At 64.6% G+C, this 24,991-nt stretch overlaps 4 protein-coding genes and 1 long non-coding RNA gene across 8 annotated transcripts in view; 3 read left to right on the forward strand and 2 right to left on the reverse strand.

Moving 5' to 3' along the window:
- Nucleotides 1–10,204, reverse strand: part of SBF1 (SET binding factor 1) — a 32,208-nt gene extending 22,004 nt beyond the window's left edge. For all 4 annotated transcript variants that reach the window (XM_024992879.2, XM_024992877.2, XM_024992878.2 and 1 more), the window contains exons 1-15: nucleotides 9,992–10,204; nucleotides 3,756–3,841; nucleotides 3,258–3,395; nucleotides 2,902–3,060; nucleotides 2,707–2,817; nucleotides 2,016–2,121; nucleotides 1,760–1,892; nucleotides 1,568–1,676; nucleotides 1,351–1,464; nucleotides 1,173–1,250; nucleotides 939–1,052; nucleotides 741–869; nucleotides 561–659; nucleotides 263–467; nucleotides 69–181 (exon numbers count right to left, since the gene is read on the reverse strand). In XM_024992879.2, the coding sequence (XP_024848647.1) occupies nucleotides 69–181; nucleotides 263–467; nucleotides 561–659; nucleotides 741–869; nucleotides 939–1,052; nucleotides 1,173–1,250; nucleotides 1,351–1,464; nucleotides 1,568–1,676; nucleotides 1,760–1,892; nucleotides 2,016–2,121; nucleotides 2,707–2,817; nucleotides 2,902–3,060; nucleotides 3,258–3,395; nucleotides 3,756–3,841; nucleotides 9,992–10,046 (1,749 nt within the window). In that variant the 5' untranslated portion in view covers nucleotides 10,047–10,204. The remainder of the gene's footprint in view (nucleotides 1–68; nucleotides 182–262; nucleotides 468–560; nucleotides 660–740; nucleotides 870–938; nucleotides 1,053–1,172; nucleotides 1,251–1,350; nucleotides 1,465–1,567; nucleotides 1,677–1,759; nucleotides 1,893–2,015; nucleotides 2,122–2,706; nucleotides 2,818–2,901; nucleotides 3,061–3,257; nucleotides 3,396–3,755; nucleotides 3,842–9,991) is intronic.
- LOC132342126 (basic proline-rich protein) lies at nucleotides 10,100–13,862 on the forward strand. The gene is made up of 2 exons (XM_059887239.1): nucleotides 10,100–13,175; nucleotides 13,494–13,862. The coding sequence occupies exon 1, from the start codon at nucleotides 10,100–10,102 to the stop codon at nucleotides 10,919–10,921; it is 822 nt and encodes a 273-aa protein (XP_059743222.1). The 3' UTR covers nucleotides 10,922–13,175; nucleotides 13,494–13,862.
- On the reverse strand, nucleotides 13,077–19,782 carry LOC101903087 (uncharacterized). The gene is made up of 4 exons (XR_234819.5): nucleotides 19,359–19,782; nucleotides 14,243–14,715; nucleotides 13,882–13,975; nucleotides 13,077–13,160 (listed from the first exon to the last, which is right to left on the reverse strand). It is a non-coding gene; the product is annotated as an uncharacterized lncRNA (long non-coding RNA).
- Nucleotides 15,785–16,932, forward strand: ADM2 (adrenomedullin 2). The gene is made up of 2 exons (NM_001193200.1): nucleotides 15,785–15,894; nucleotides 16,614–16,932. The coding sequence occupies exons 1-2, from the start codon at nucleotides 15,785–15,787 to the stop codon at nucleotides 16,930–16,932; spliced, it is 429 nt and encodes a 142-aa protein (NP_001180129.1).
- A 165-nt stretch (nucleotides 19,783–19,947) lies between the features above and the next one.
- Nucleotides 19,948–22,529, forward strand: MIOX (myo-inositol oxygenase). The gene is given in 10 exon segments (NM_001101065.1): nucleotides 19,948–19,974; nucleotides 20,416–20,496; nucleotides 20,659–20,739; nucleotides 20,816–20,978; nucleotides 21,132–21,199; nucleotides 21,328–21,437; nucleotides 21,536–21,603; nucleotides 21,688–21,737; nucleotides 22,013–22,125; nucleotides 22,256–22,529. Coding segments are annotated over 10 exon segments (858 nt in total). The 5' UTR covers nucleotides 19,948–19,959; the 3' UTR covers nucleotides 22,365–22,529.
- Nucleotides 22,530–24,991: the final 2,462 nt, after the last annotated feature.

A 24,991-nucleotide genomic window follows, 5' to 3' on the forward strand; every position in this document is an offset into this window, starting at 1 on the left:
CGGCTCCCGCCAGTGGCCCACAGGGGAGGAGGGCCAGGGCTCCTCTGGGGGCCGCCGGCACCCCTCACCTTCTTGGCCTCCAGCATCTTCCCCTCGAACACGTAGGAGATGCAGTTCCGGACCACCTCTAGCCGGCGTGCGCTGTTACCATGCAGCCCGCCACTCCGCTCCACAATGGCCGCTGGGGAACAGACAACACACTCACCTCTGACCTCGTGGCTGCTCTCAGCCACACATACGCCCCCCACTCCCAGCTACGCACTCATGGGCGGCCCCGAGGGCACAGTGGTCCTCTTCTCAGCCTTCACAGCTGGGGGCGCGCCCTGCATCTTGGCTGTGGCCTGATCCACGATCCACTGCACCATGCCCTCGTCCAGCCGGGGGAAGGGCCGGGGCGCCCGCCGCAGGTGGCTGGCCTCGCCTGGCCGCTGCACCTTGTGCATAGCCACGGCAGGATACGGGTTCTCCTGGGGGGACACAGGCAGGGTGGGCGAGTGGCCCCGCAGGGGCAGCAAGATGGCCTCGCCAGGCCAGCCCATGGCTTGCGTCACCCGCCTTACGTTCTTGTAGAGCTGCTCGGCCAGTTCCTTGACGTGACGCAGAACTCGCTGGGGGTGGTTCTCATCTGCCCGCATCCGAGCGACTTCATGGGCCACCAGCTGGGGGCGGAGCAGAGTCAGGAGGGCTGGCTGGGGCAGGACAGGGGTGGGGGGCTCCTCCCAGCTGGGGTGGGGGTGCACCTCATCAAACAGGTCTGTAGGGCGGTAGGGGACCCCGCGCTCGGACACGAAGCCTGCAAAGGCCATGCCCTCCAGCACCTTCATCAGGAAATCATCCTCCACCAGCCCGCGCTGGCCCAGGAAAGCTGCCTGGTGTACACAGAGAAGTCAGCCCTCGGGCACCCTTCTCTGCCCACCCGCGCCCCGCCCGGCGCCCACCTTATGGAAACGGATGACGGGCTCTGGGTGGATGCGGACCATGTGCAGACACCAGCGGTAGCCTTGCAGGAGCTGAGCAAAGAGCCGCAGGAAGACGGCGCGCAGCTCCTTGTCCTGGGGCACACGCGCAGCTGAGCCCCTGCCCCGCCCTCCTGCCCGACCCCCACACACCCGCCATGGCACCTCCTCCAGGACTCAGCAGTTGGGCGCCCCCAGAGCTGCAGTGACGCCCACCTGCATCTTCAGGGAGGAAATGGACGTTGTAGGTGGAGGGAAGGCAAGATCAGCCAGCTCCAGCTCTGGATCCAGAACCTGTGGAGGCAGCAAGGACCAGGGTCGGCTGCACACCAGCCCCAGGCCGCGGGCCTCTCTGCCAGCCACGCGGCCCCGCCGCGGCCCCCGCCCGCCTCACCATGCTCAGGATGCTGTGTGTCTGACTCTGCAGCGGCTCAGGCAGGGGAGGAATGTGCACACACTCGGGGACAGTCACCGTCCCGCCATCTAGATCAGCAACAATCACGTCCAGCTGTGCAGCAAAGGGAGCGAGAGGTCAGGGACCACGGGCCACTCGGCAGGGCCCGGCGTCGGCCCGGCCCGGAGCAGCAGGGCAGGCCCCGAGCAGGCCTCACCAGCTCCTGGGCCTCTGCCTGGAAGGCGGCGTTGACTCCGATGATGAAGGGTGTGGGCGTGCTGAGCACCTCCAGGAGCTGTGCCGGCAGGATGGGCACGTAGGTGAAGCTGCAACAGGCCGGGGCTCAGTGCGGCCGCCCCGCGAGGGCTGGGGCGGGCAGAGGGGCCGCGGGCGGCACTAAGGCAGGCACCTGTATCTGAGCGGGAACAGCAGCGCCAGGAGTCCCCGGCAAGCGTCCGAGAGCCGTTGGTAGCTCCGCGATAGGAAGAGCACCTTGTGCTCCGTGAGCGCCGCGCAGAATAGGGACAGCACGTTCGTGATGCCTGAGGGGGAGACGGGCTTAGGGACCTGGCGCGCAGCGCAGCCTCGGCATCGGCCCACTGGCCGGGCGGGCGGACGGGGCACTGTGCGGGGGGCTGGGGGGCCTCGCGGGGGCCCAGGCTCACCCAGCTGGCGGAACAGCAGGGCCACGCTGCAGCGGCTGATGGGCAGTGAGTCGGTGAGCGGGGTCTGAATGACCTGCCGGTCCCCAGCGCCCAGAGAGATGGTTCTCTGCAGAGAGAGGGGCCAGGGCTCAGCTGCTCCGACCAGACCTGTGTCAGCCCTGGGCTCCACAGCCTCAGGAGAGCCTGAGGGGCAGACAGACCCCCAGGTGGGACTGGCAGGCACGGGGAGGGGCAAGGCCAAGCCCGGCTTCTGCCCAAGCAGTGCTCCAGAGAGGACCCCGGGCCTCCGACCTGGGGTGAGGACAGGGCCTAAGTGGGCAGAAGAAACAAAGAATCCGTACCACTCCATCCTCACCAGAGTCCAGCTGCACAGGACAGACAGGCAGAGAGACACGGTTAGACACACCCACACGCGGGGGCACAGACCGGGGGCACAGACAACCAGAGACAGGCACACCCGAGGAGCGCGTGGGCAGAGGACACACAGGTGCGGGTGGAGAGCCAGGCGGGAGCCGGGACACGAGGCAGGCAGGGCCCCGGGAGGCGGCGGCTGCCAGCGGCACCGACACAGGAGGGCATCCGAGGCCGGCCGCTCCACCAGATGGGACCCCGAGGGCCTCCAGGCCCCACTCCGCGGCCTCGGACACAGGAGGGCCTGAGGCTGCAGGTGACGGCCTGCCCCCCAACCCACCTGAGAGCCCCCAGCCAGGGGGATGACGCACGTCAGCAGATTCCCGACCACGTTCTCCAGGCCCACGTTCAGACCCTCTACGTGGATGGTGTAGATGAGGCCGAGGCTGTTCTGCAAGGATCACAGGCTGGGGATGACGGTCCAGCCAGCGAGGGCACCCCACAGCCGACCTGGGGAGCCAGCTGCCCGCCTCACCCTGAACACCTCCACGTGGTCCAGCCGTGACACCAACACCAGCGTCTTTGGAGCAAACAGCTGGCCGGGCGGGCTGGGCGTGGGGGGCGGCAGTGCCCCCGGGCCCCCCTCATTGGCCTCCTCATCCCGCTCGGCGGCGTCCCGGGCACACAGCTCTTCCTGCGGACAGAAGCCGTCTGCCGGGGTCCGGGCGCATCCCCAAGCCCAGTGGGGAGGGGGCGGGGGTCCAGGCAACGCAGACACGCCTGGCAAGCTGGCAAGTGCAGCCTCCGCGGGGTGGAGGACCAGACACAGACAGGGAGAGACGCGCGTGGCGGGGCAGCGTCCGCAGCCGGAGGCTGGCCCGGCGGGCTGACCTGCGTGGGCTCCACAGGCTCCCAGAAGGTCAGGCAGGCACAGTAGTGCCGCTCGGAGTTGATGTCGGTGAGGACAGCGACGAAGAAGGTGGGCGGGTTCCGCTCAGGACACAGCTGCCACCCGCTGGGCTGGCAGAACTGGGCGGGAGGGTGGGTCAGCGGTCAGTGCCCGCTGCCCCCAGCCCTCGAGGGGCCCCAGGTCAGGCCCAGCACCGGGGGGCAGCAGGCTCTGCCACCCAAGTGCCTTGCCTCCTGGAGCTCAGCACCCTGCCCACAGGAGGAGGGAAGAGCCTCTGGCCGCTCCGTAGGGATGAGGACCCTGGGACGAGGGACAGGCCCCCATCGTGAGGCAGGGACGTGACGGGGGCTCCCCACCCTCCAAGGCAGCGACGTCGCCCTGTACCCAGCAGGGCCAGGCACTGCGGGGGCCCGCAGCATCTGCCCCGCCGCCTCGGCACCCCCAGCCCTCAGCCCCAGGCCCTGGGGCGCCCCACTCACCAGCTCGATACCCTGAGGGAATGGGTTGTCCTCCCAGTCCTTCTCCGGGAAGCGCTGCAGGATCTGGCCCTGGCCTTCCCCACTCCCTGAGGACAGGAGCGGGGGTCAGGGCACCGCCCGAGCCCCACACCCCCACGCGACAGGAGCCTCGAGGGTCTGAGCGGAGCCATCTCTCTCACCTGCCCTCATCTGGCACCAGACCAGCCCCAGCTCCCAGACCTACGGTTTCCCTAAAGACAATCGCATGAGGAGACACTGCCGGGCTCTGCAGCCCAGGGCCACCAGGGGCGTGGAGAGGAGCCCAGCTGTGGGTCGGGATCCCCAAGAGCACATGGGCCTCCCCACAGAGTAGAATGCAAGCTGATGGCCGCCAGGGGGCAGGGCGGGTGGATACACTGGGAGATTGGGACTGACGTCTGCACACCGCCAACAGAAACAGGTAACTGACCGGGGCCGTTGCAGAGCATGGGAAATGACCCAACGCTCTGCAGTGACCTTCACGGGAACAGAATCTATAAAACTGTGTCAGTGTTACTGGCTCAGTCGTGTCCAACTCTTTGCGACCCCATGGACTGTAGCCCGTCAGGCTCCTCTGTCCATGGGATTCTCCAGGCTGGAATACTGGAGTGGGTAGCCGCTCCCTTCTCCAGGGATCTTCCCAACCCAGGGACTGAACCAAGGTCTCCTGCACAGCAGGCAGGTTCTTTACCATCTGAATAATTAATTCACTTTCCTCCACAGCAAAAACTTAACACGACATTATATATTAACTATAATCCAATAAAAAAAAATTTAATGACCTGAAAATTTTAAACAGTAAAACTATGAGAGCCTCAAAAACACACACAGAAAAAAAAAAAAAGAACGCAGGTGCCCTGGCCCAGGGGATGGCAGCAAGGGGAGCTCAACCCGCCCACCCTCAGCCCCTGGCCCCAGGTCCCGCCCCCAACGCCTGCTCCCCCAATCAGAGCCCCCACTGCGAGCCAGCTCCAGAAGGGGAGAGCTGTTCCCGACTCCCCAGCCAACCCCCAGCTCAGGCCCTCAGCCCACAGCCCTGCCTCCCCTCACCGGCCAGCCCGACAAAGGTCTCACACTGGTGTGGGTGCCAGGAAAGGACGACCGGTGCCTATGGCCCCAGACTGCTGCGTGTTCCTGCTGCCTCAGAGGCAAACAGGACCAGCAAAGGTCCCAGAAGAAGGCCAGAGAGGGGTGGGGCTGGCAGAAGGACTGGAAGGCTCTTCTGAGCCCTGAAGCTGCTGGGCACAGCTCTGCCCCCTGCCCACACGGGCCACCACGCACACCCACCGTGCACACACCACACGGCTGCGTGCAGCCCTGGGTCCCCTGGACCAGGGGAAGGGCATGTCCCTGCACCCCTAGCCTCCTAGCTCCCACGTGTTCCCCAGAGACCCCCTCCAGGCGCAAGGCACTGTTCCCAGTCCAGCCCACACAGGCAGGGCCAGCTGGAGACCCCTCCCTCCTGCCCACCCTCCACGGAGCCAAATCTGTAGGCATGATGCGAGCCCAGCTAGGGAACCACTTTCCTCACAGAATTCGAGGAGGATGAACAGGGGTCTCTGACCCAGCAAAGCAGCAGCTCAAGCAGGAAAGATAAAATCCCTCCACCTCCACGTCCCACCCTCAAGCAAGTCCCGCCGTCTGCTCAGATCAGCCTCGACTGCCGCCAAGCCGGCAGAGGAGCAGGGGCAGAGGGAGGGCGGGAAAGCCGAAGTGTGCAGCCTCTGCGGACCTGCGACACGCGGTCCCACGTCCAGCCAGCCCGAACCTGAATGGGCGGATGCAGGAGCCTCAGACAGAGCTGGGGCCTGGACCCAAGGGCGCTGGCAAACAGACCCCAGCACCCCCCAGGACCCCAGAGGGCAGGGGAGTGGGGCTGCAGTCTCGAGCCCACCACCCTCCAGGAAGAAGACCGGCAGCAGGTAGGTGGCTGCCGGCCGGGGAGGGGGAAGGGCTGTGACTCTGACTCACAAAACCTCAGCTTCCTGTGGCCCTCCCCTCCCCCACTGACACCGACCGAGGTGGCAGACAAGCCAGGGTGGGGACGACAGGTGTCTGCTGCTGCCACACCCAAACACACACACACACAGACATACAGACACACACATGCACACGCGTGCACGCGCGCGCACACACCCCGGGCCCTCCAGGCCCACCCCGAGGGCCGCCCTCAACAAGCCCAGGCACGGGGCTCCTCCCCATCCACGCCCCCAGAGGCTGCCTGTGTGCAGCCCCAAACCGCACCCAGGGCTCACCCAGTTCTGGCCACGAGGCAGCAGGAGGAGGGAGGAGGGAGGAGGAGGGGGTGCGCGACTGAGGATGGCAGTCTCTGCCCCCAGCACCCCCCAGAGCTGGGGCAGGCGGCCTGCAGAGGGCTGCTCCCCACGCCCCACCCTCTGGAGGCAGGCAGAGGAACCGGCCACTGGCCCCCCATGGCCCACCCTTCGTGCAGAGCGTCAACTCCCAGAGCAGGCTCTGCCTCCAAAGAGCAGGCTTTCCTGAACCCGGAGCCCTCCCGGCCACCGACAGAAGTGAGGGGCAGCGGAGGCTGGGGAGCCAGCGGGGCGGTAAGGGGACCCCGCCAGCTCCTCCCCTGAGCCACGCCAGCCCCAAAACCAGCCCTCAGGCCTCAGCCCAACGAGCATCACCTCCTCAAGCCAGCGCTCCAAATCCTGCCCACGCACGAGGGCTGCGGTGGGACCCCAGGAACCTCCCACCCCCTACCACTGCCTTCTGGGGTTCCTGGGGCACCTGCCGGCCAGACAGGCACTCCACCACCAAGAAGCTACATCCTGTGCCCCACGGCCCTCAGGCTAACCAGCCTCTGCCGCAGCTCCCACGCCCAGCCCCTCCCACCCCACAGGCAGACTGGCTCCTGGGGGGACGTGCGGGCAGCTTCCTGAGCCGCACTCACACTGGGAGCGACGTGGGCCTCCCCTGATGCCCTCCCCCTCCTCCGAGACCCTAGCCCACACCTCCGCTCTGTGCCAACAGGGGCCCGGCTGCGGGCCTGCATTCTGGGGGTGGGCATTCTGGGGGTGGGAGGTATCTGCCACATCGCCCAGCACCCCCAGCAATCCCAGCTCCTGAGGCCACGGAGGAGACCTCGAGCAGCTGAAGTTCCTGCCCCACCTCAGGTAGACAGAAGAGAGGACAACCCCACCCCCGTGACAGGACTAACCCAGCCAGCCGGCGGGGAGTTGCAGGGCCGGCCTCTGGGGGCCTGGAGGAAGGACACAGAGGCCCCCTGAGACGCAGGCAGCGCAGAGCTTCCTCCTGCAGCCATTCTCCGCACAGTCAACCCCGCAGGGGGAACACAGAGCATGTGGCTGTCATCCCCAGCAACGTCGTCACCAGTGCCAGGCTCCGATGAGCGGGCCAGCCCGGGCCAGCAGTGCTGGGGGCAGAGGCGATGGAAGGGTAGCAGCCTGCTCGGCCACCCCCCACTCAGCGCTCCCGCTCGGAGACCAGCCCGGCCGTCAGAAGGACAGCACCCTCCTGCTGGTGCACCCCCCAGACCTCAACACAGGGGCCCCCCTGCCCGAGGCCAGAGCACAGGACTCGCAGAGGGGTTGCAGCCTCTCCAACCTGCCGGTCAGACAAGCCTGGCTCTGACCCGAGGCTTTGGACCCTGCGGGCTCCCAGCCCTGGCCAGCCCAAACAGCTCCGACCTGCTCCAGAGAGGGGCAGGGCCATGGGTGGGGAGCGGTGACTGGCTCAGGGCTGGAGAGCCCTCTCCTCAGACAAGACCACCCTGGCCAGGAAATGGGCATGAGGGGCTCTCTGGCCCCCGTGATATCCCCAGAGCTGGGCCAGGGTGTAAAATGTGCTAAACCCAGGTCCTCAGTGAGAAGTGCCCCCAGCTCATTAGCGGAGGAGCCTGCAGCCTCTGAGATGAATGGAAGGGTCCCAGCCCAGCCCCTCCCTGCCCTGCTACCTAGAGCCTTCTGCTAGGTAGCCCCACAAAACCAGGAAGCTCCCTCAAGCAAGGAAGATGTCCAGATGCCAGCCAGGGACAAGACACCCGCCACGCCTACCCTCTCCACTGAACCCAAAGGCCCCGTGACCCTGGGCTCGAGGCCGAGGCCTGCCAGCAGGCAGGGGCCCTCCACCTCCAGCGAAGGCGCCCGCTGCCACGAGCGTCCACACGTGTGCGGCTCAGCATCAACAAGGCACCCGTCACTTCCTGGAGCTTCCTGTGCGAACTCGTCATGTGTGCATGCCCGCCCAATGCTCATGCAGCCAGCCGGGAGGCCTCCATGACTCATCCCGTCACCAGGAGAGGAGACTGAGGCGCAGAGGCCGCAAGACTGGCCCGAAGTCACAGAGGCATCAAGAGGCAAGGCAGGAGCCTCAGGCTGTGCTCCTCTGCTTCAGCCTGCGGGGCTGCTCCTCACAGGCTGGACCAGGCCTGCCAAGGAAGGCCCTGGGGCGAGGTGGCCAGCCAGCAGCTCACCAGCAGCTCCAGCAGCAGCTCCAATCCCGGAAGGTAATGGTTAGGGGGTTCCACGGCCCCCAGCCCTACTGCAGGGGACATCTTGAGACTCACTCCTTCCTGTCACTCAGGGTGACTGGCACTGTGGCACCAGCCTTCTCCCCTGTCCCGCTCAGAGGCCACCTAGTCCGCGGGTGCCCACCGCCCACGTGGCTCCAGCCAGCTTATCGTGGAGCCCACGGAGGCTGCCTCTCCTCTCCCTGACACGCACTCCAGCTGCTGCCACCATCAGCATGCCTACCCTGGCTTCTGCCTCCTCAGCCGCCCTGCACGGCCTGCGGCGCCCTCAGTCCCCAAGCCCACACTGCTTACGCAGTCCTGGGGCCCTCGTGCTGGGGCCGCACCTCAGCCAGCCCGGTCGCCCCAGACCCTGTGCACCCCCTGCCGCAGGTGGCACAGGCTTCTCGCTGCCCCACCCCACGTGTCCTGGAGAAGACGGCTCTCTCTCTGGGCCTGAACGACACTCACAGCCTGCCACGTGCAGGCTGCACGGCGAGGACGACTGGTTCTGGCCCAGAACGCCGCCCCTGAAGGCAGAGACGTGCTCAGCACCGAGGGTGTCGAGGGTGTCGGGCAGACAGGACAGGTAGAGGAGTAAGCGCTATATGAAAGGGCGCTGAGGAGGGTGGGGGCCCAGCAGGCACAGGCTCAGGGAGAGGCAAAGCCAGGAGCGTGGCAGCGGCAGCCCGGGCGCCAAGAAGCAAGGCAGACTGGGGGTCTTGGCCCCACCCTCAGGCTCAAGGCTCAGCCCCAACCTGATCACACAGCCACCCCCACCAGCCCCAAAGCCGTGCCTGCCCTCCTGCAGTTGGGGTCTGATCCACAGCGAGGCTCTGGGCTAGCCTCGGTGCGAGTCCCACTCGCTCTGTAGTGGCTCAGACCAGGTACTCAACCTCTCTGCCCGGACTCCAGTGGACAGATGGGGCCAACGACAGGGAACCCTGGGCAGGCTGCTGGGAGGAGGGAACGCACTCATGCACACAAAGGGCAGTGCGGGGCCTGGCACACGGAGCGCGCTCCCCAACGCGACGTCTCCGCGGCCGCTGCTGATGTCATCGTCAGGCTTTTTCCTACCCCCTGGGCTGAAGGGCTCTCAGACACAGGTGGTGACCGGAGACACGGACCCCCCGGCCACGGGCACCAGTCACCAGGCTCGGCGGGCAGGTATGAGATGGGCAGGCCCTTTGCCAGGAACTCTTGTCTCTCCTCCCCACAGTTCTTCCCGGAGTCCTCCGAATTCCGGCTCAAACGCCGCCTCTTCAAGAAGCAGTCCCTGAGCCCCAACCCTGTCTGCACGCCCCCCAGCCTCCCGGGCCTGAGACACGGAACAGGGGCCAAGGCTCCAGGCCAGCGGCCCCAGGGGTCAGAGAAGGGGCTTGCAGCTGACTGAGCGGCCCGTGCCCCTGGAGGCAGGGCCGTCCGGCGGTCGGCCCCCGCGAAGGGAGCCCGTCCCACCCAGCTGGGAGGCGCAGGCCGAGCCGCCCCGGGCCCTCCCGCCTCCCGGCGACGCCGAGGCGCGGCCGGGCCGCCTCTGCCCTGACGGCGGCCGGCGAGCTCGGCCCGCCCCGTCACGCCGCGCGGCCCACGTCGGGGAGGCCGGGCCCCGTGACCCCCGACCCCAGGTGGCGGGCCCGGCGCAGCGAGTGCCCGGCGGACCCGGGGCCGCCCCGCCGCCCCTTCCCGGCCCCCGGCCCTCAGCCCGCAGCCGCGCGCCGGCACTCACCGCGCGGGTGCGGCCCGAACGCCACCAGCACGAAGTAGTCCGCGAGCCGCGCCATGGCGAGGGGCGCGGGCGGGCTCCGCGGCTCGGGCACGCGAGGGCGGCGCGCTCATGGCCCGGCCCCGGCCCCGGCCCGCGCGCCCCGGACGCCCCGGGGTAGATTCGCGGCGGCCACCAGGCTTCGCGCCGCCATCTTCCCAGCCCGCCGGCCCGCCCGGCCGCGCCGTGCGCCTGCGCGCCCTCGCCCCGCCCCCTGAAGGGCGTGGCCCGGAGCGGCGCGCCCTCATTGGGCCTCGCCCCTGGTGGGAGGATCCCGAAGCGGCGCGCCCTTATTGGGCCGCGCTCCAGGGGGCGGGGCTCCGCGTCTCCCCGCCCCCAGGCGGTGACAGCGGCGGCGGCTCCGGGTCGCAGGCTCGCTCGGCCCGGGTGGGAGCGCGCCCCCCGGCCGCGGCGCACTCGCAAGGCGTGGGGGCTCGGGCCCTGCCCCGGGCGCTCTCAGTCTCGGGTCCGCTCGGCTCCAAGGGTCTCCCCGCCCGCGCTGTCAGCCCGGAGAAAGACTGGAAGGCGCAGCCCTGCGCACGGGCCTCCGGGACTGGGAGGGGCCCTGGGACGTCCCGGACGCCGCCATCCTGGCAAGGGAGGGGGCCCACTCAGGCCTGCCCTTGGGGTTCCCTGCCTGAGGAGGGCTCTGGCCCCACTCGGGAGCCCGGTCTCAGTGAGCCGAAAAAACGCTTAACATACGTGCCTTCAAAACAGCGCGCCGCACACCCTGCCGTGAAGAGCAGGGAGCAGGCTGCCCCGCTGAGGGTCCCGGCAGTGCCGCCCACCCTCGGGCCCCGCATGGCACACGGATGGGCAAGAGGGTCTCAGAGTCTGGGGGCAGACACTAGGAGAGGCGCCACGCGGTGGGGGGAGCCTCGGGGCTGCCGCTGACACGCTGGGACCGGGAACTCGTTTCTGGATGAGTGTGGCGCTTTAAGAACCTGTGAAGGAGCAGACTGCGGAGAAGGCGATGGCACCCCACTCCAGTACTCTTGCCTGGAAAATCCCATGGACGGAGGAGCCTGGTAGGCTGCAGTCCATGGGGTCGGAAGAGTCGGACACGACTGAGCGACTTCAGTTTCACTTTCCACTTTCATGCATTGGAGAAGGAAATGGCAACCCACTCCAGTGTTCTTGCCTGGAGAATCCCAGGGACGGGGCAGCCTGGTGGGCTGCCGTTTATGGGATCGCACAGAGTCGGACATGACTGAAGCGACTTAGCAGCAGCAGCAGCTGATGGTCCTGCTCCCCCCTCGCAGGCGGGAGCCCCGAGAACCCAACCCAGAGAGGGCTGAAGGAGAGGACCACTGGGCCCCCTGCCCTGTCCCGGGCACAGGCCCTGTCACAGCCTCTTCTGCTTCTGATGAGTACTGGGATGAGAACCCCTCCTTTCTGCCCCAGCTGTCTGGAGTTGGTTTTTCTCACTTCTACCTCAAAAGGTCCTGGCCACCACACTGCCACACCACTGAGCTCGTGCATGGGCAGGCAGTGTCCCCGGCAAGCCCTCTGGCTTGGCACCTGAGCCCAGGATGGACTCTCCTGCAGAGATGGTGGGGACCCTGCCCCCTATATTCCCCCACCCTCAGGCCCTGTTTGCAAGGAGCCCACTCCCTGAGCCCTCTCAGAGGCACTTTAGGGTCAAGGGTAGGGTTAGGGCCGCTTCCCGAGCATGATGCCCCTGCTCAGGTTTCTTGCTAGCACCCTGTACCTGTCCCCCTCAGGGTGCGTCCCCCGCTCCTGAGCGTCTGTGCCTCCCCACCCGCAGCGGGCGCGCCTTCTCCAGTCCTGGGCCCCTTGGCTCCCTTTCCGTCCTTTCACCCCCACCTGGCATGGCTCCAATGCCTGTCACCCTGCCAACACCCTCGCTCCCACCTCCCCGACTGTTTTCACTGTACCCAGCTGGCAAACCCCAGCCACGCACAGTCCTGCCCACCCGTCTCCTCCAGGCCTGTAGCACCAGCTGGTGTGGAGTGGCACCGTACAGTGACACCACGGCCCCAGCTGTGGGTCGCTGCTCTCCCCACCGCCCAGCCAGCCCACGTCTGGCCAGCGCTCTTTGCTCTGCAGTTTCCTCAAACCTCTGGTGCCCGCTCATGTGTCTCAGAGATGGCCCCGCTGGCCTCCTTCACAGAGAAAACAGACCTGCATCACGGCAAGTCTGGCCCTCAGCCCCCGCTGCCCGCCCACCCCTGCCCCCCATCACAGTTACACAGAGGCTCTGCCCCTCCTGCCCTCTACCCACCTCTGGCTGTTTGCTGTTGATGCCCCAGCCTCATCTTTCCCTCTCTAGGATTCTCACCATCAGGATCAAACTCAGTCTTTCCCACCTTAAGACACTCAAGCAAAACCTCACTAGACGTGTCTACGCAGCCAAAGGCTGCCCTAGCTTCTCCTGCCCCATGCCAAAACTCTCCAAAGCATTCCTCCACTGCCGCCAGCACGCCCGCCTCCTGCACTTCCCTGCTCTGCTTCTTGTTTGTTTCCATGGCCGAGCAGTGCTCGGGTGGCCAGCCTGTCATCGCCAGAAGTGGCTCTGCACTGGGCACCCGTGGGGGAAGCCTGTGGGCTCCCCCTGGGGGAGCGGCACACACACAGTTAAAGACCACAAGTGGCAGGAGCTGTGCCACGCAGGGCAGTAGGATCACAGGGGCCTCTGACCCAGTCTGGAGCCATGGGGTGAAATAAGCTCCCAGGCTGTGCCCTGATGCCAGAGGACACCCTGCCCAGGGGCTGTGGAGGAAACGGACCCCAGGCCTTCGGTGGCACCAAGTGTTTTGAGAGGAAGAATGCAGACGGACACTGCTGAGGCTTTCCTCCCCCTGACATAGAGACTGGGAATTTTTATTTCTTTTTCCTTTATTTAGCAAAAAAAAAAAAATTTTGGACTTCCGTGGTGGTGCAGTAGATAAGAATCCACCTGCTAAAGCAAGGGACACAGGTTCGATCCCCGGTCTGTGAATATTCCACGTGCAGAGGAGGAACTAAGCCCACGCACCACAGCTACTGAGCCTGAGAGCCGCAGTGATGAAGCCGCCCAGCCGAGAGCCTGTGCTCCAACCAGAGACACCACCGCAGGGAGGAGGAGCCTCGGCTGCGCAACTAGAAAAAGCCCGCGTGCAGCCACAAAGACCTGGAGCAACCAAAAGTAATAAGTAAATCGAGAGAAGCTTTTTAAAAATAAGTAAAGTAAATTTAAGAAATTAAGAAAAAATTGGGGGCCACACTACACAGCTTGTGGGATCTTAGTTCCCCAAGCAGGGATCAAACTCACACCCCTGGCACTGGAAGCGTGGCGTCTTAAGCACTGGCCCACCAGGCGACACACCAATTCTCCTTTGTTGGTGGGTGAGGGATGTGGTCACTTGTGTTTTGGAAGGATGATCCTTCAGTGTGCTGCTCAGCACACTGAAGGGGGTGGGGGCTGGCCCACCCAGGGCCTCTGCCTGTCCCCCTCCCATTCCAGGTTCTGTCCTCTCTCTGCACCGTCTGAGAGTGATGCCCACCACGCTCCCACCTCCCACAGACGTGCCAGCTCCAAAACTCCCCAGATGGTGCTCCAGCTCTGCCTTCTCTTCAGCCCCCGGCCGGGGACACTGGAGGCCAGCCAGACATTCCTGCCTGCACGTCCCCCAGGTAGCTAACCCCTCCCCCACTCTCCCCTCGTCTGCCCCCCCACCCCTGCTCTGCGTCTCTGACCCATCCACCCACCCACCGCATCCTTCCTGCCAGCGCTTCAGACCGACCTCCCTGCTGAAGCCCACTTTTCTAACATAAATGTGATCACATCACCCACCCTCCTTCCGGTAAAAATAAACAAATAGAAACAAGAATACCTGCTGATGCTTCCTTACCTGCCTCAGGACATAAACCAAGCTTTTTAACATGGCAGGTGGCCACCACTTGTTAATTTATTCATCCAGTTAGTGTTTGTTGAGCTCCCATGGCCTGTGCAGAAGGAGGCAGGGAGAGTGATCAGGACACTTATGATGACCTCACAGCATGAGCAAGATTGGGGTGGGAAGACAGAAGAGGAAACACGAACACAGAGATGCAGAGGCGATCAAAATGTGTGGGGGCGTGATGGGATAACCGTCCCCTCTCGGATGGACAGAGGGGTGAGGAACCCTGGCACCAAGTCCAGCATCAGCGGACAGTGCATCAGCCTTGTGGAGGGCAGTTTGGCTCCACCTGTCAGTACAAACACGGGCTCACCTTTAGCCAGAATTCCCATGCCTGCAGATATAGCCTGTAGGGACACATCCATGAGCTCACGAAGCAGGGTACTTGCTCTTGGAAAGCCTGGAAATCACCTAATTGTCCCCCAGTAAAGGATCAGTGAAGTCACAGAACACCTCCTTGTCGGTGTAGGCTCAGTCACGAGAAAGGGCAGTCTCTATGTTTGTTGTTGTTATCGTTCAGTTGCTAAGTTGTGTCTGTCTTTTTGTGACCTCGTGGACTGTAACACGCCAGGCTCCTCTGTTGCTCACTATCTCCAGGAGTTTGTAAAGATTCATGTCCATCAAGTCTGTGGTGCTGTGTAAACATCTCATCCTCTGTTGTCCCCTTCTCCTCCTGTCTTCAATCTTTCTCAGCATCAGGGTCTTTGGCAGCAAGTCGGCTCTTCGCATCAGGTAGCCACAGTACTGGAGCTTCAGCTGAAGCTCTATGGTTCCAGATGTCTTTGCCTGTATATGGATATGTGTGTGTATATAATGCACACACACAGGACACCCCCTCAAAAAATGCACATACGAGAAAGTAAAAACAGCACCCATCCTGGCCTGGGAAAGGAATCCACTGCTGCTGTTAAGTCACTTTAGTCGTGTCCGACTCTGTGCGACCCCATAGATGGCAGCCCACCAGTCTCCCCTGTCCCTGGGATTCTCCAGGCAAGAACACTGGAGTGGGTTGCCATTTCGAGTCCTTACCTATTTAAATTTCTCACAAAAACCATTTAATATTTCAGTAATGGGAGGAAATATGTGAAAGTCACTCAGTCGTGTCCCACTCCCTGGACTATATGGTCCACCGAATTCTCCAGGCCAGAATACTGCAGTGGGTAGCCTTTCCCTTCTCCAGGGGATCTTCCCAACCCAGGGATGGAGCCCAGGTCTCCCACATTGTAGGCGGATTCTTTACTGTCGGAGTCACCGGGAAGGGGAGTGGTTAGAGATTTCAGGAATAGAGCTGTTGGGCGCTCTGTTGAGGATGGGGTCTCAAAATCTCCTCTGGCCTGGCCTCCGCCTCTCACTGGCTCAGAAATTTGGGGGCGAGCCCCAGGGCGGTGGGCGGGATCCACCCAGCGACCACACCCCGCAGCACCCTCTCCTTCACCCTGGACAGTTTGGACCCTCCAGGCCCCAGGACAGGGTCTCCCATCGGAAGGTGTCGGAGGCGAGGCTGGCTCTCGGGGGGCCCCCGCCCGCCGCCCCGTCCCCAGAAGCGGCCCCAGTGGGGGTCCGGGTTGGGAGGGGCGGGACACCGCCCCGCCGGCGCGTCCGGCTCCGCCCCCCTGGGAGACTATTTAGTCCGGGAGGTGCTGGGGCTCTGGCCCCAGCACGACTCTGGGCACAAGGTGACGGAGGAGGCGCCCGCACCACCTGCCGGAGACTCTCCCGGCCGCTGCCTGTCGGAGACCCTCGCCAACTGACCAACCGGCTCCAGTCTACGCCCCGAGGCGCCTGCGGAAACGTTGCGGGCCTGGGGCCGCCCCCAACACCTGCCCGGCTCGCCGCCCCCTCCAGCCCCGCCCGCATGGCCCGGCTCCTGACGGTCACCCTCGGTTGCATCAGCCTCCTCTACCTACAGCTCCCAGGCGCGCTGTCCCTCAGTCTGGCCGGGAGCCGGCCGCCCACGGGACACAGGTGAGCAGGTCTCAGACCACCATGGATGCCGGGGCAGGAAATCAGATGCTCCGGAAGGCCACACCCCGCCGCTGCCCCAGGACCCCGAACTGGGGGAAACCCGCTTCTGCTGCTAGGGCTCACCTGCTAAATCCAGCCCCAGGCCATGGGCACCCCCCGCAGGGCAGAGGGCTCCTTTTTCTTTGCCTGCCCTTCTAAGGCATGCCCACTGCCCCACTGGCAGAGCAGACCCCTCAGAAGGAGGGTCAGCTGTGGGAGAGGAGGTTAAGGGGCTTCCCACACCTGCCCACCTTCCCCCACCCCAAGGGAAGGGCGTAACTTAGTCCTGAGCAGAGTAGCCCAGGGAGGTCAGGCAGCTGCTTGCCCAGCCCTTGAATGGGCTACTGAGATGGCTGAGGGCCAGAACCCCAGCCCTGAGCTCAGTGGGCTTCCCCTGGCCTACTGGCCCCATGGCATGAGGTCTGTGGGCTTTCCCTGGCCCGCTGGCCCATGGCGTGGGGTCTGTGGGCTTCCCCTGGCCTGCTGGCCCATGGCGTGGGGTCTGTGGGCTTCCCCTGGCCGTGCTCCAGCCTGTGGGGTGGGGTGGGCTTCCCCTGGCTCGCTGGCCAGTGACTTGGGGGCTGTGGGCTTCCCCTGGCCATGCTCCAGGCTGTTGGAAAGCTGTGGGCTTCCCTGAAAGGCTGGACCACTGGGTTTACTTCCTCCATCTCCCTGTGCAGGGAGCCCCCAGCCCGGACGCCTGCCAGTGGCTCGCAGCCTCAGTACCCTGCAGCCCTTCCTGCAGTCTGGAAGCTGCACCAGGCCCTCCAGCCCAAGAAGAGTGCCAGCCTGGTGCCTGCCAGGGGTCAGCCTCTCCGCAATGGCCCCCGCCGACACTTGGGTCCCCGCAGGCCTAGAGCCCAGCTCCTGCGTGTGGGCTGTGCGCTGGGTACCTGCCAGGTGCAGAACCTCAGCCACCGCCTGTGGCAGCTCGTTGGGTCAGCCGGCCCCCGGGACTCAGCCCCCGTGGACCCCAGCAGCCCCCACAGCTACGGCTGAGCGGCGGGGCAGGCCTGTCCCAGCTGGGATGCTGCACCCCAGCCCCAGGGCTGCAGCTGAGCCCCCAGCCCAGAGCGCCTGCGGAGAGAAGCCCCTAGAAGGGCAGTGCAGGCACCAGCCAACACCCCTGCCCCACTCTTCCCCGCCACGTTCTGCAGCAACCAGCCTCCAATTGCTGTAGACTTAGAGGCCCACGTGGGGGCCCAGCGGGGTCTGATCACCCAGGGGCTCTGCACTGAGAGAGGGTAACACTTGGAGGACGGGGCTGAGAGGAGGCGGCTGGCAACATTAGATGCCAGAACGGGGCACAGAGGAGTGGGTCTGCCGAGGAAGTGGGGCAGACCTCAGGGACCTGAGCACCCTGGGCCTCCTCTGGGCCATGGGAGAGAGGGACTCTGGGTTGGCCACTCGTCCTGACATGGCAGGGTTAGGGCTGGGCTGCTCTGCTCCAGTTGGGTCCAGGGTAGCAACAGAGACCTCTACCTGCACCCCATGAGGGCAGCTGGGGAGAGGGTAGAGGGGTCCTGGAGCTAGGCAGAGCACTCTTCCCACCCCCCAGGGCAGGGTGGGAGTGGGGTAGGGTGGCAATTCTCCCAGCCCAAATCTCTCAGTTAAGGCAGAACCTTAGCTCAAGGTGTGTAGGGGTGGCCGACCAAGGGTCAGGGCTCCGCAGGCCACAGGGGCTCCCTGAATACCCCCTGCCCAGCGTGGGGACCCGATGGACCAGGCCCCGGTTATCAATGGACAAGTCAGCCAGAGGCAGAGTCTGGAGTGGGCAGGGTGGCGGCCGGGGGAGGAGTTACACTCTGGGAGCCAGAGCCTTCTGTCCCGGCACCGGGTCTCCCGGGGTTCGGAAGGGCGATTTCCCTGATTCAGCAGATGTCTCGCGCAGCACTTAATCTGTCGACGTTTGCCATGCCACCCTTTCGGCCGCTGAGTGAGAGGAGCACCGCCTTTACCCCAACTCCCAGCCAGAGAGCAGGGCCGGGCCTGTGGGTACCGCAGTGCCCACCCACACATCCTGAGCTGGGCGCCCAGCGGGTGGGGGCTCCCTGTCCTTGTGCTGACTCCTCCGGCTCCCGGCTCCCCTCCCCTCCACCAGGCGGCGGGAGGTCAGCCTGGGCTGGTCCCTGCCCGGCTCAGGGGTGAACGGAGAGCGGCCACAGCAGCTTGGATGCCGTGCGGAGGCTGGAATAGGCACTTGCCGGGGCTGGAGAGGCCTGTGGTCACTGAGGGGTGTCGGAAGAGCGGGTAGGGAGGGTGGGCCGTGAGGGCCAGAGGGGCTCCGGGATGAAGAAGAGGAGGCCCCAGGAAGGCCGGGTCGGGGAGTCAGAAGCTCAGCTGGGCAAAACCCCCCGCAGCCCCAGCCCTGGGGCAAAGTCCCTGCGGCACAGTGCCGGATGCTCGCCGGCGGGAACACGGCCCCAGACGGCACCTCCATGAGGCGACACCGCCTGCCAGGCGGCCCCCAGGGCTGTGGTGCCCAGTGCCCCCCACCAGGTGCGTCTTGAGCCTTGGGCCGTTTGCCTTGGGTCGCCTGTCACGGTCACAGCGTCACACTGGTGTCCACATGGCCTCCAAGCTCCAGGCCATGTTCTGGCCGCCTGTCCGACAGCCAGCTTGGAGACCTGGGGGACGCCCGCCGGGACCCCACCCACCCCCTCCCACTGCTCCCGCTCTGGCCAGGGCCTCTGGGTTCTGCCCCATCTCCCGCCCTCATCCAGACCCGCCGGCCGGCCCTTTGTTCCTTCCCTTGGCCCAAGCCATCAACTTGGCTTTGGTGTGATGGGTCCAGTCTCCCCCCTGGCGTCCCCTCTCCATCCCTGAAGCAAATATTTGTGGAGCACTTGTAGAAACAGCAAGTGAAACATCAGCCCCCACCCAGAGACGGACACGTCAGCGGGAGGAGTAGAGGAAACCGACCCCAGGAGCACAGAGAGCGAGGGATGCCCGGCCACGGAGTGCGGGAGGCGCCGTGGCTCACGGGGCTGAGAGCACTCTGCCGTTTTAAACGGGGGGCCAAGCACCCCCAGCTGACTCACAAGGGCAGGAGGAGCCGCGTGGAGAACCCCTGGCCCACTGCCCTCTCCTGGCCCAGGCTGCGCCCGGACCTCAGCCTTCTCCAGGGCTCAGCCTGTCTCCGATGACACCACCATCAGCTCCAGGCCGTGCTGTGTGTATGGCCGAGCCTGGTCCTCGAGTGACCCAGGCCGTGAGTCCATCTCTGCCCTGACTGGAAATGGAGCCTCAGCCCCGGAGCCTGACAAAGATCCCCTGAGCCTCTCTGAGCCATGAGCCTCGCCCTGTGTTAGCAAGAATCCCACCCTGGACAGAATCCTGTCAAGTCGGTTTAGCAAGGCTGCCCCCACCCTTGACCCCTGCCCAGCCCCCCACCCCCACCCCAGGGCTGTGAAACCCCAGCTGACCTTGCTGTGTTCCAGCGGACCATCTGATCATCTCTCCCATCTCGCAATCATGAATGAAGTCTTCCATCCGTTCTGAACGAGTGTCAAAGGTCACTTCCCCGGAGCTCTGGTGGTTAAGGACCCTGACAGAGAACCAAGACCCCACGCGCCATTGAGCACTTAGCCGGGGCACTGCAACTGCTGAGCCCTGCAGCCAAGACCCCGCTTGGCCAAATAAATAAACATTCTTTAAAAAATGTCAAAAATGTCAAAATAGCTTTTTCTGAAATAAGCCCCGGCCCGCCCCAATCCAGGTGCCCAGTGAAGATAGGGAGCTGGGAGGGGCAGCGTCCTGGAGGAGTTTAAAGCTCCTGGCAGAGGTGGGAGTCTGGCGACCTCAACCTCCCAGGCAGGTTAGTTGCTGCAGGGATGTGAAGGTTGGCTGGGGCCGGGGGTGGGGGGGTGCTATGCTGACACATTAACTCTCAGAGGCCAGCAGGAGGGTGGATGGTCACTCATTACCGAGGGCCAAGGCCAAGGGGCTGGGTGGTGTCCGGTCACTTATGTAACCTCTGGGCATATATACGGGCATGCGGGCCCGTGGAGCTCTGCCTCTCTCAAGATGAAGGTGGCTGCGGTGAGTACCCCCGGCCCACGCAGACTGCGCGCTCAGGAAAAGCAGGGCAGCCCCGTGCCCCGCGCCCAGCGGGTTTCTGCCGGCCCACTCGTCTGGGTCAAAGGGCTCCCTCCCGGCCGAGGTCTATCTAGGGCAAAGGTCACAGGCCCAAACGCTGGGTTCCCTGCGGACCCGCGCCCTGAGAAGGAGACTCTGGGTGCGGGTGCTGTGTGGCCTTGGCCAAGCATCACCCTCAGAGCAGACATCCCCAGCATCCGCTCAGCAGATAAGGACTCGGGGACGGAAGTCTTGACTCAGGCTCGCCAAGGCCACGCGCGGGTGCCCTCGGGTGCCCACTGCCTCTCTGCCGCTCCACGTCCAACAGTCCCGGCCCCCATGGGGTGTCCTCCCTTCCTCATGGAGCTGATGTCCTGGTGAAATGGGTTGCCCCCACCCTACCAGGACCCAGACCCTTCCCTGGTCTCCCAGCGTGATATGGAGCCAGAAGCAGCCAAAGACAAGGACAGCTTCCGAAACTACACGGTGAGGACCGCTCCCCCGGCCCCGCCTCTCCTGCCCTGTTCCCTCACACAGCTCCAGGGGCCGCCCTGTCCACACCTTGGGGCCTGGTAGAGGCAGGCAGTGGCCCCCTGGGTGTCAAGGGCAGGGGTTGGCGAGCTGCCTGGCTGACCCTCTGGCTTGCAGTCTGGCCCGCTCCTGGACCGTGTCTTTGCCACCTACAAGCTCATGCACACATGGCAGACCGTGGACTTCGTCAGGAGGAAGGTAGGTGGCCGACTCCTAAACGAAGCCCCTGAGGGCTGACCCTGGGGCCACACTGACCTCTCCCTTCCTGGCCCAGCATGCCCAGTTCGGGGGCTTCTCCTATAAGAGGATGACTGTCATGGAGGCTGTGGACATGCTGGACGGGCTGGTGGATGAGTCGGACCCCGACGTGGACTTCCCCAACTCCTTCCATGCCTTCCAGACGGCTGAGGGCATCCGGAAGGCCCATCCAGACAAGGGTGTGCTCCCCACCTGCCCTGATGGGTGCTGGGGAAGGAGGGGTGGTCTGGCCCTCTCCCAGTATGCCCTGCGTCCCCCCACAGCCCCAGAACTGTGCCTCTGCCCCAGCCCCTGCACCCCGCTAGCCTGCCCTGTCCCTCCCTCTCCTTCAGACTGGTTCCACCTCGTGGGGCTCCTGCACGACCTGGGGAAGGTCCTGGCTCTGGCAGGGGAGCCCCAGGTGAGGAGACAGGTGGAGGGCGGTCAGCAGGGCAGGGCCCGGGGCAGTCTCCGCTCCAGGCTCTGGACACCCACTTGGGGGGCAAGCCAGTTACGCCCACCCACGGCTGCCTGTCCATCCGTCCCCAGTGGGCAGTCGTCGGAGACACCTTCCCAGTTGGCTGCCGTCCCCAGGCCTCTGTGGTCTTCCGTGACTGCACCTTCCAGGACAACCCTGACCTCCAGGACCCCTTGTACAGGTGCGGCTCCCTTGCCCTCCCTCGCCCTGGTCCTTCCCCCTCCTCCCGCTTCCGGGGTTCTGTTCCTGAGGCCCTCACCTTCCGTCCCCCCGCTGCAGCACGGAGCTTGGCATGTACCAGCCTCACTGTGGGCTCGAGAACGTCCTCATGTCCTGGGGTCATGACGGTGAGGCCGGTTGGGGGCGGGGACGGCGGGGACCATCTGGAGCTGCCCCTCTGGGTGCACGTGGTGACCCGCCCTCTCCCACAGAGTACATGTACCGGATGATGAAGTTCAACAAATTCGCCCTCCCACCGGAGGTAGGAGGGGGGTGGGGACCGAGCTGAGGTCAAGCCCCGCCGCGCCCCGCCCCGCCCCGCCCGCCCGCCGCCCCCCAGCCCCAGCCACCGCCCCCCATCTCCACCCCGCCCGCCCCGCCCGCCCCGCCCCCCAGCCCCGGCCACCGCGCCCCCAGCCCCCCCCGCCCGCCCCCCTCCAGCCCCGCCCCTCCCGTCGTCCCCAGCCCCGCCCCCTCCAGCCCCGCCCCGCCTGCCGCCCCCCACCGGCCCGGAGCCTGAGGCCCGGCTCCCCGCAGGCCTTCTACATCATCCGGTTCCACTCGTTCTACCCCTGGCACAAGTTCGGCGACTACCAGCAGCTGTGCAACGAACAGGACCTGGCCATGCTGCCCTGGGTGCAGGAGTTCAAGTACGGTCACAGCCACGGTCGTGCCTGGGGGCGGGGTTCGGGGGGCTTCACGGGCCAGTACGGTCACGGTCACGGTCATGCCTGGGGGGGGCGACTCGGGGGGTTCATGGCCGCCATCCCTGTGCTGCAGCAAGTTCGACCTCTACACCAAGAGCTCCAGCCTGCCAGACGTGGCCGCGCTGAGGCCCTACTACCAAGGGCTCGTTGACAAGTACTGTCCTGGCATCCTGTGCTGGTGACTGCCCGCCTAACCCCTCACCTGCTGGGTGACCCGGGCTCAGCCACTGTCGGGAACAGTGTCCACCGCCGCAGCCCTTCCGGGGACCCCACAGGCCCACCTGCACTGCCTGCCCGGTTGGCCCCCTCCCTGCTGGTAATAAAGACCCTGAAGCAGCTTGCGATTCTGACCTGTGTCGAGACCGAGGCGTGTTGTGGTGGGGCACTCACTGGCGTACCGGTCTGGAGGTGGGGGACCCCTGTTCTGGGCTTAGTCTCCCTAAACAAAACGAAAACATCTGCTGGCTAGAACATACTACAGGAAACCCAGTGGTAAACGCACAGGCTAACCGTGATGAACGCGATCCATGAGGAGACCCCCAGGCGCAGCCCTCTCCTTGGCCAAGTGTGCCCCCCTCACGCGGCGGCTCCGCGGAAGGCTGCTCATTTGTCTGGGGACTTCCTTTCAGGATTTTGTTGATTGCACCCTCTTGGGATCTTTTCATGTTTTCCTCGGTATTTCTTGCTAACTGATAACTGAGCAGAGGCTGAATCAGATTCAAGTTTGACTTAGGGACCAGAGTGCTCTAGAGGTGGGGACTTTCGGAGAACACCGCTGGCCCCAGCGTGGTCAGCTGGCCGCGTGGTGGTCTCGGGTCTGAGTACACCCTCCACCGGATGGAGAGAGAGTCACCCCGGGGACCAGGCAGCTCCCGGCCCTGTTTGGTTGCTGTCTGTGCAGGAAGGGGAAGCACGTGCTCCCACCTTTCTCTTAATCAGTTTGTAAGAGCTGGTTCCGTAGCACCCTTCGAACACAGTCAAGTTGTCTGTTGTGTATCAAGGACACACAGATTCAATAGATTTGTTCTTCCATGAGTTGTTATCCTTCCTGGTGCTCAGACAGGGCTGGGGAGGGGCTTTGCGGTGGGCTCCTGGGCCCTTTCAATGATTGAAATTGGTCTCTGGGATGGGATGTCTTGCCATCTGGTGTAACGGGATGCCCAGACTCTGTCAATTTCTTGTGTCTGCTGTAACAAACTACCATCAACTTGGTGACTTGTTGAAAACAACAGAAATTTACTCTCTCAAGTACTGGAAGGCAGAAGTCTGAGATCACGGTGTCAGCAGTGCCTCTTCCAGGGCATCCGTTCGCAGGTGGCGGCCAGCACCCGCTGCTAGTGGCTGGCTGAGTCTTCTCCGCCTTCACACTGCTGCCTCTCTGTGTCCCACTCCGTCCCTCTCCATAAAGGCACTTGTGATGCCACTCACTGTCCACCCAGATGATCCAGGACGACCTTCTCATCTCAAGGTCCGTGATTATAGCCACAAGGTGCTTTTTCCAAGTGAGGCTATGCTCACACGTTTCACAGGTCGGATGTAGACAACTTTGCGGGCCATTTCCGGCTCACTGTAGGGGCTGCCATGGACGTGGAACTGGCCCTTGCCCCAAGGAACTTCGGGAGTGGGAAAGTGGTATTTCAAACGCACGTGCTGCGGGCTGAAAACCCAGTCGCTTCTTGAGTGTCCACAGGTTGTGACTGTGCAGGTGGCACTGGCCACTGCCTCCCTGCCCTGCTGCCCAGTGAGACCCCAGCCTGTCCCGCTCAAACCCCTCCTGAGCACCCCAGCCCCGCTGTGCCCTGGCAGCAGGAGAGGACTGGTCAAGTGTGGCCAGAGACTTTGCCTGGGACTTCCCTGGTTGCCCAGTGGTTGCAGGAGATGGGGTTTTGATCCCTGGTTGGGGACCACATGCCGCAGAGCAACTAAACCAGTGCACTCTGGAGCCCGTGAGCTGAGCTGCAACTGTAGAGTCCATGTGCCTCAATTAAAGATCAAGGCACGGTTCAAAGAAGATCCTGCATGCAGTCAAATAATTAGTAAAATCCACATACACATGCATATAAACGAGGCTCTGCCCAAGCTCTTCCCCACTCTCTCCTGGAGCACTCCTGCCTGCTCCGGGCTCCCTCACACCATCCTCAGGCCCCCTCCCAGACTTTGAACTCGGGCAGGCCAGGTGCAGGGCACCAAGGGGGTCCTTTCCCTAGAGCGGCTTGTGAGGTGCAGGGGGCTCTGGAGGGGCAGGCCAAGGGCTCTGAGCCTGGACTGCATGTGGGCAGCAGGGCCTCTCTGCCTTCTTGAGAGTGGGGAGGAGGCAAGTCTCCGAGGAGGTGGGGGGAGGGGGGCGGCGGAGACACGTGAGCCTCAGAGCTGGGGGCGGGGGATGCTATACTGACTGTCTGGGCCCAAAGTCATCACCCAAGGGGGGCCTCCACGCTGCACAGCAGGGGTGGCCACCTTCACCTGGGACCCTAGGTCCCCGCGCCTCTCTGTGGCCCTGCAGACTGTAACCTGGCTGTCTCCAAACAGGCCCCAGGGTTGGGAAGGGGGCCAGGGATCTCATGTTCTAGTCTACCCAGGGATTGCTGGTCTTGCTGGGGGCCTCAGGGCACCGGGCAGCTGAGGAGCCCGCAGAAGCAAGGCTTGGCCCTACCTCCAGACTGCTCTGGCCAGGCTCCTCTGCCCATGGGCATCTCCAGGCAAGAATGCAGGAGTGGACTACCATTTCCTCCTCCAGAGGATCTTCCCGACCCAGGGATTGAACCCAAGTCTCCCGCATTCTCCTCCTGCATTGCAGGTGGATTATTTA

The sequence above is a fragment of the Bos taurus genome, chromosome 5 (assembly GCF_002263795.3).
Source record: "Bos taurus isolate L1 Dominette 01449 registration number 42190680 breed Hereford chromosome 5, ARS-UCD2.0, whole genome shotgun sequence".
NCBI lineage: Eukaryota > Metazoa > Chordata > Mammalia > Artiodactyla > Bovidae > Bos > Bos taurus.

Coding starts and splice junctions, on each gene's coding strand:
- ADM2 (NM_001193200.1), top strand. CDS start 15,785: ATGGCCCGGCTCCTGACGGTCACCCTCGGTTGCATCAGCCTCCTCTAC. Junction 15,895..16,613: donor CGGCCGCCCACGGGACACAG/GTGAGCAGGTCT, acceptor CTCCCTGTGCAG/GGAGCCCCCAGCCCGGACGC.
- LOC132342126 (XM_059887239.1), top strand. CDS start 10,100: ATGGCCCGGCCCCGGCCCCGGCCCGCGCGCCCCGGACGCCCCGGGGTA.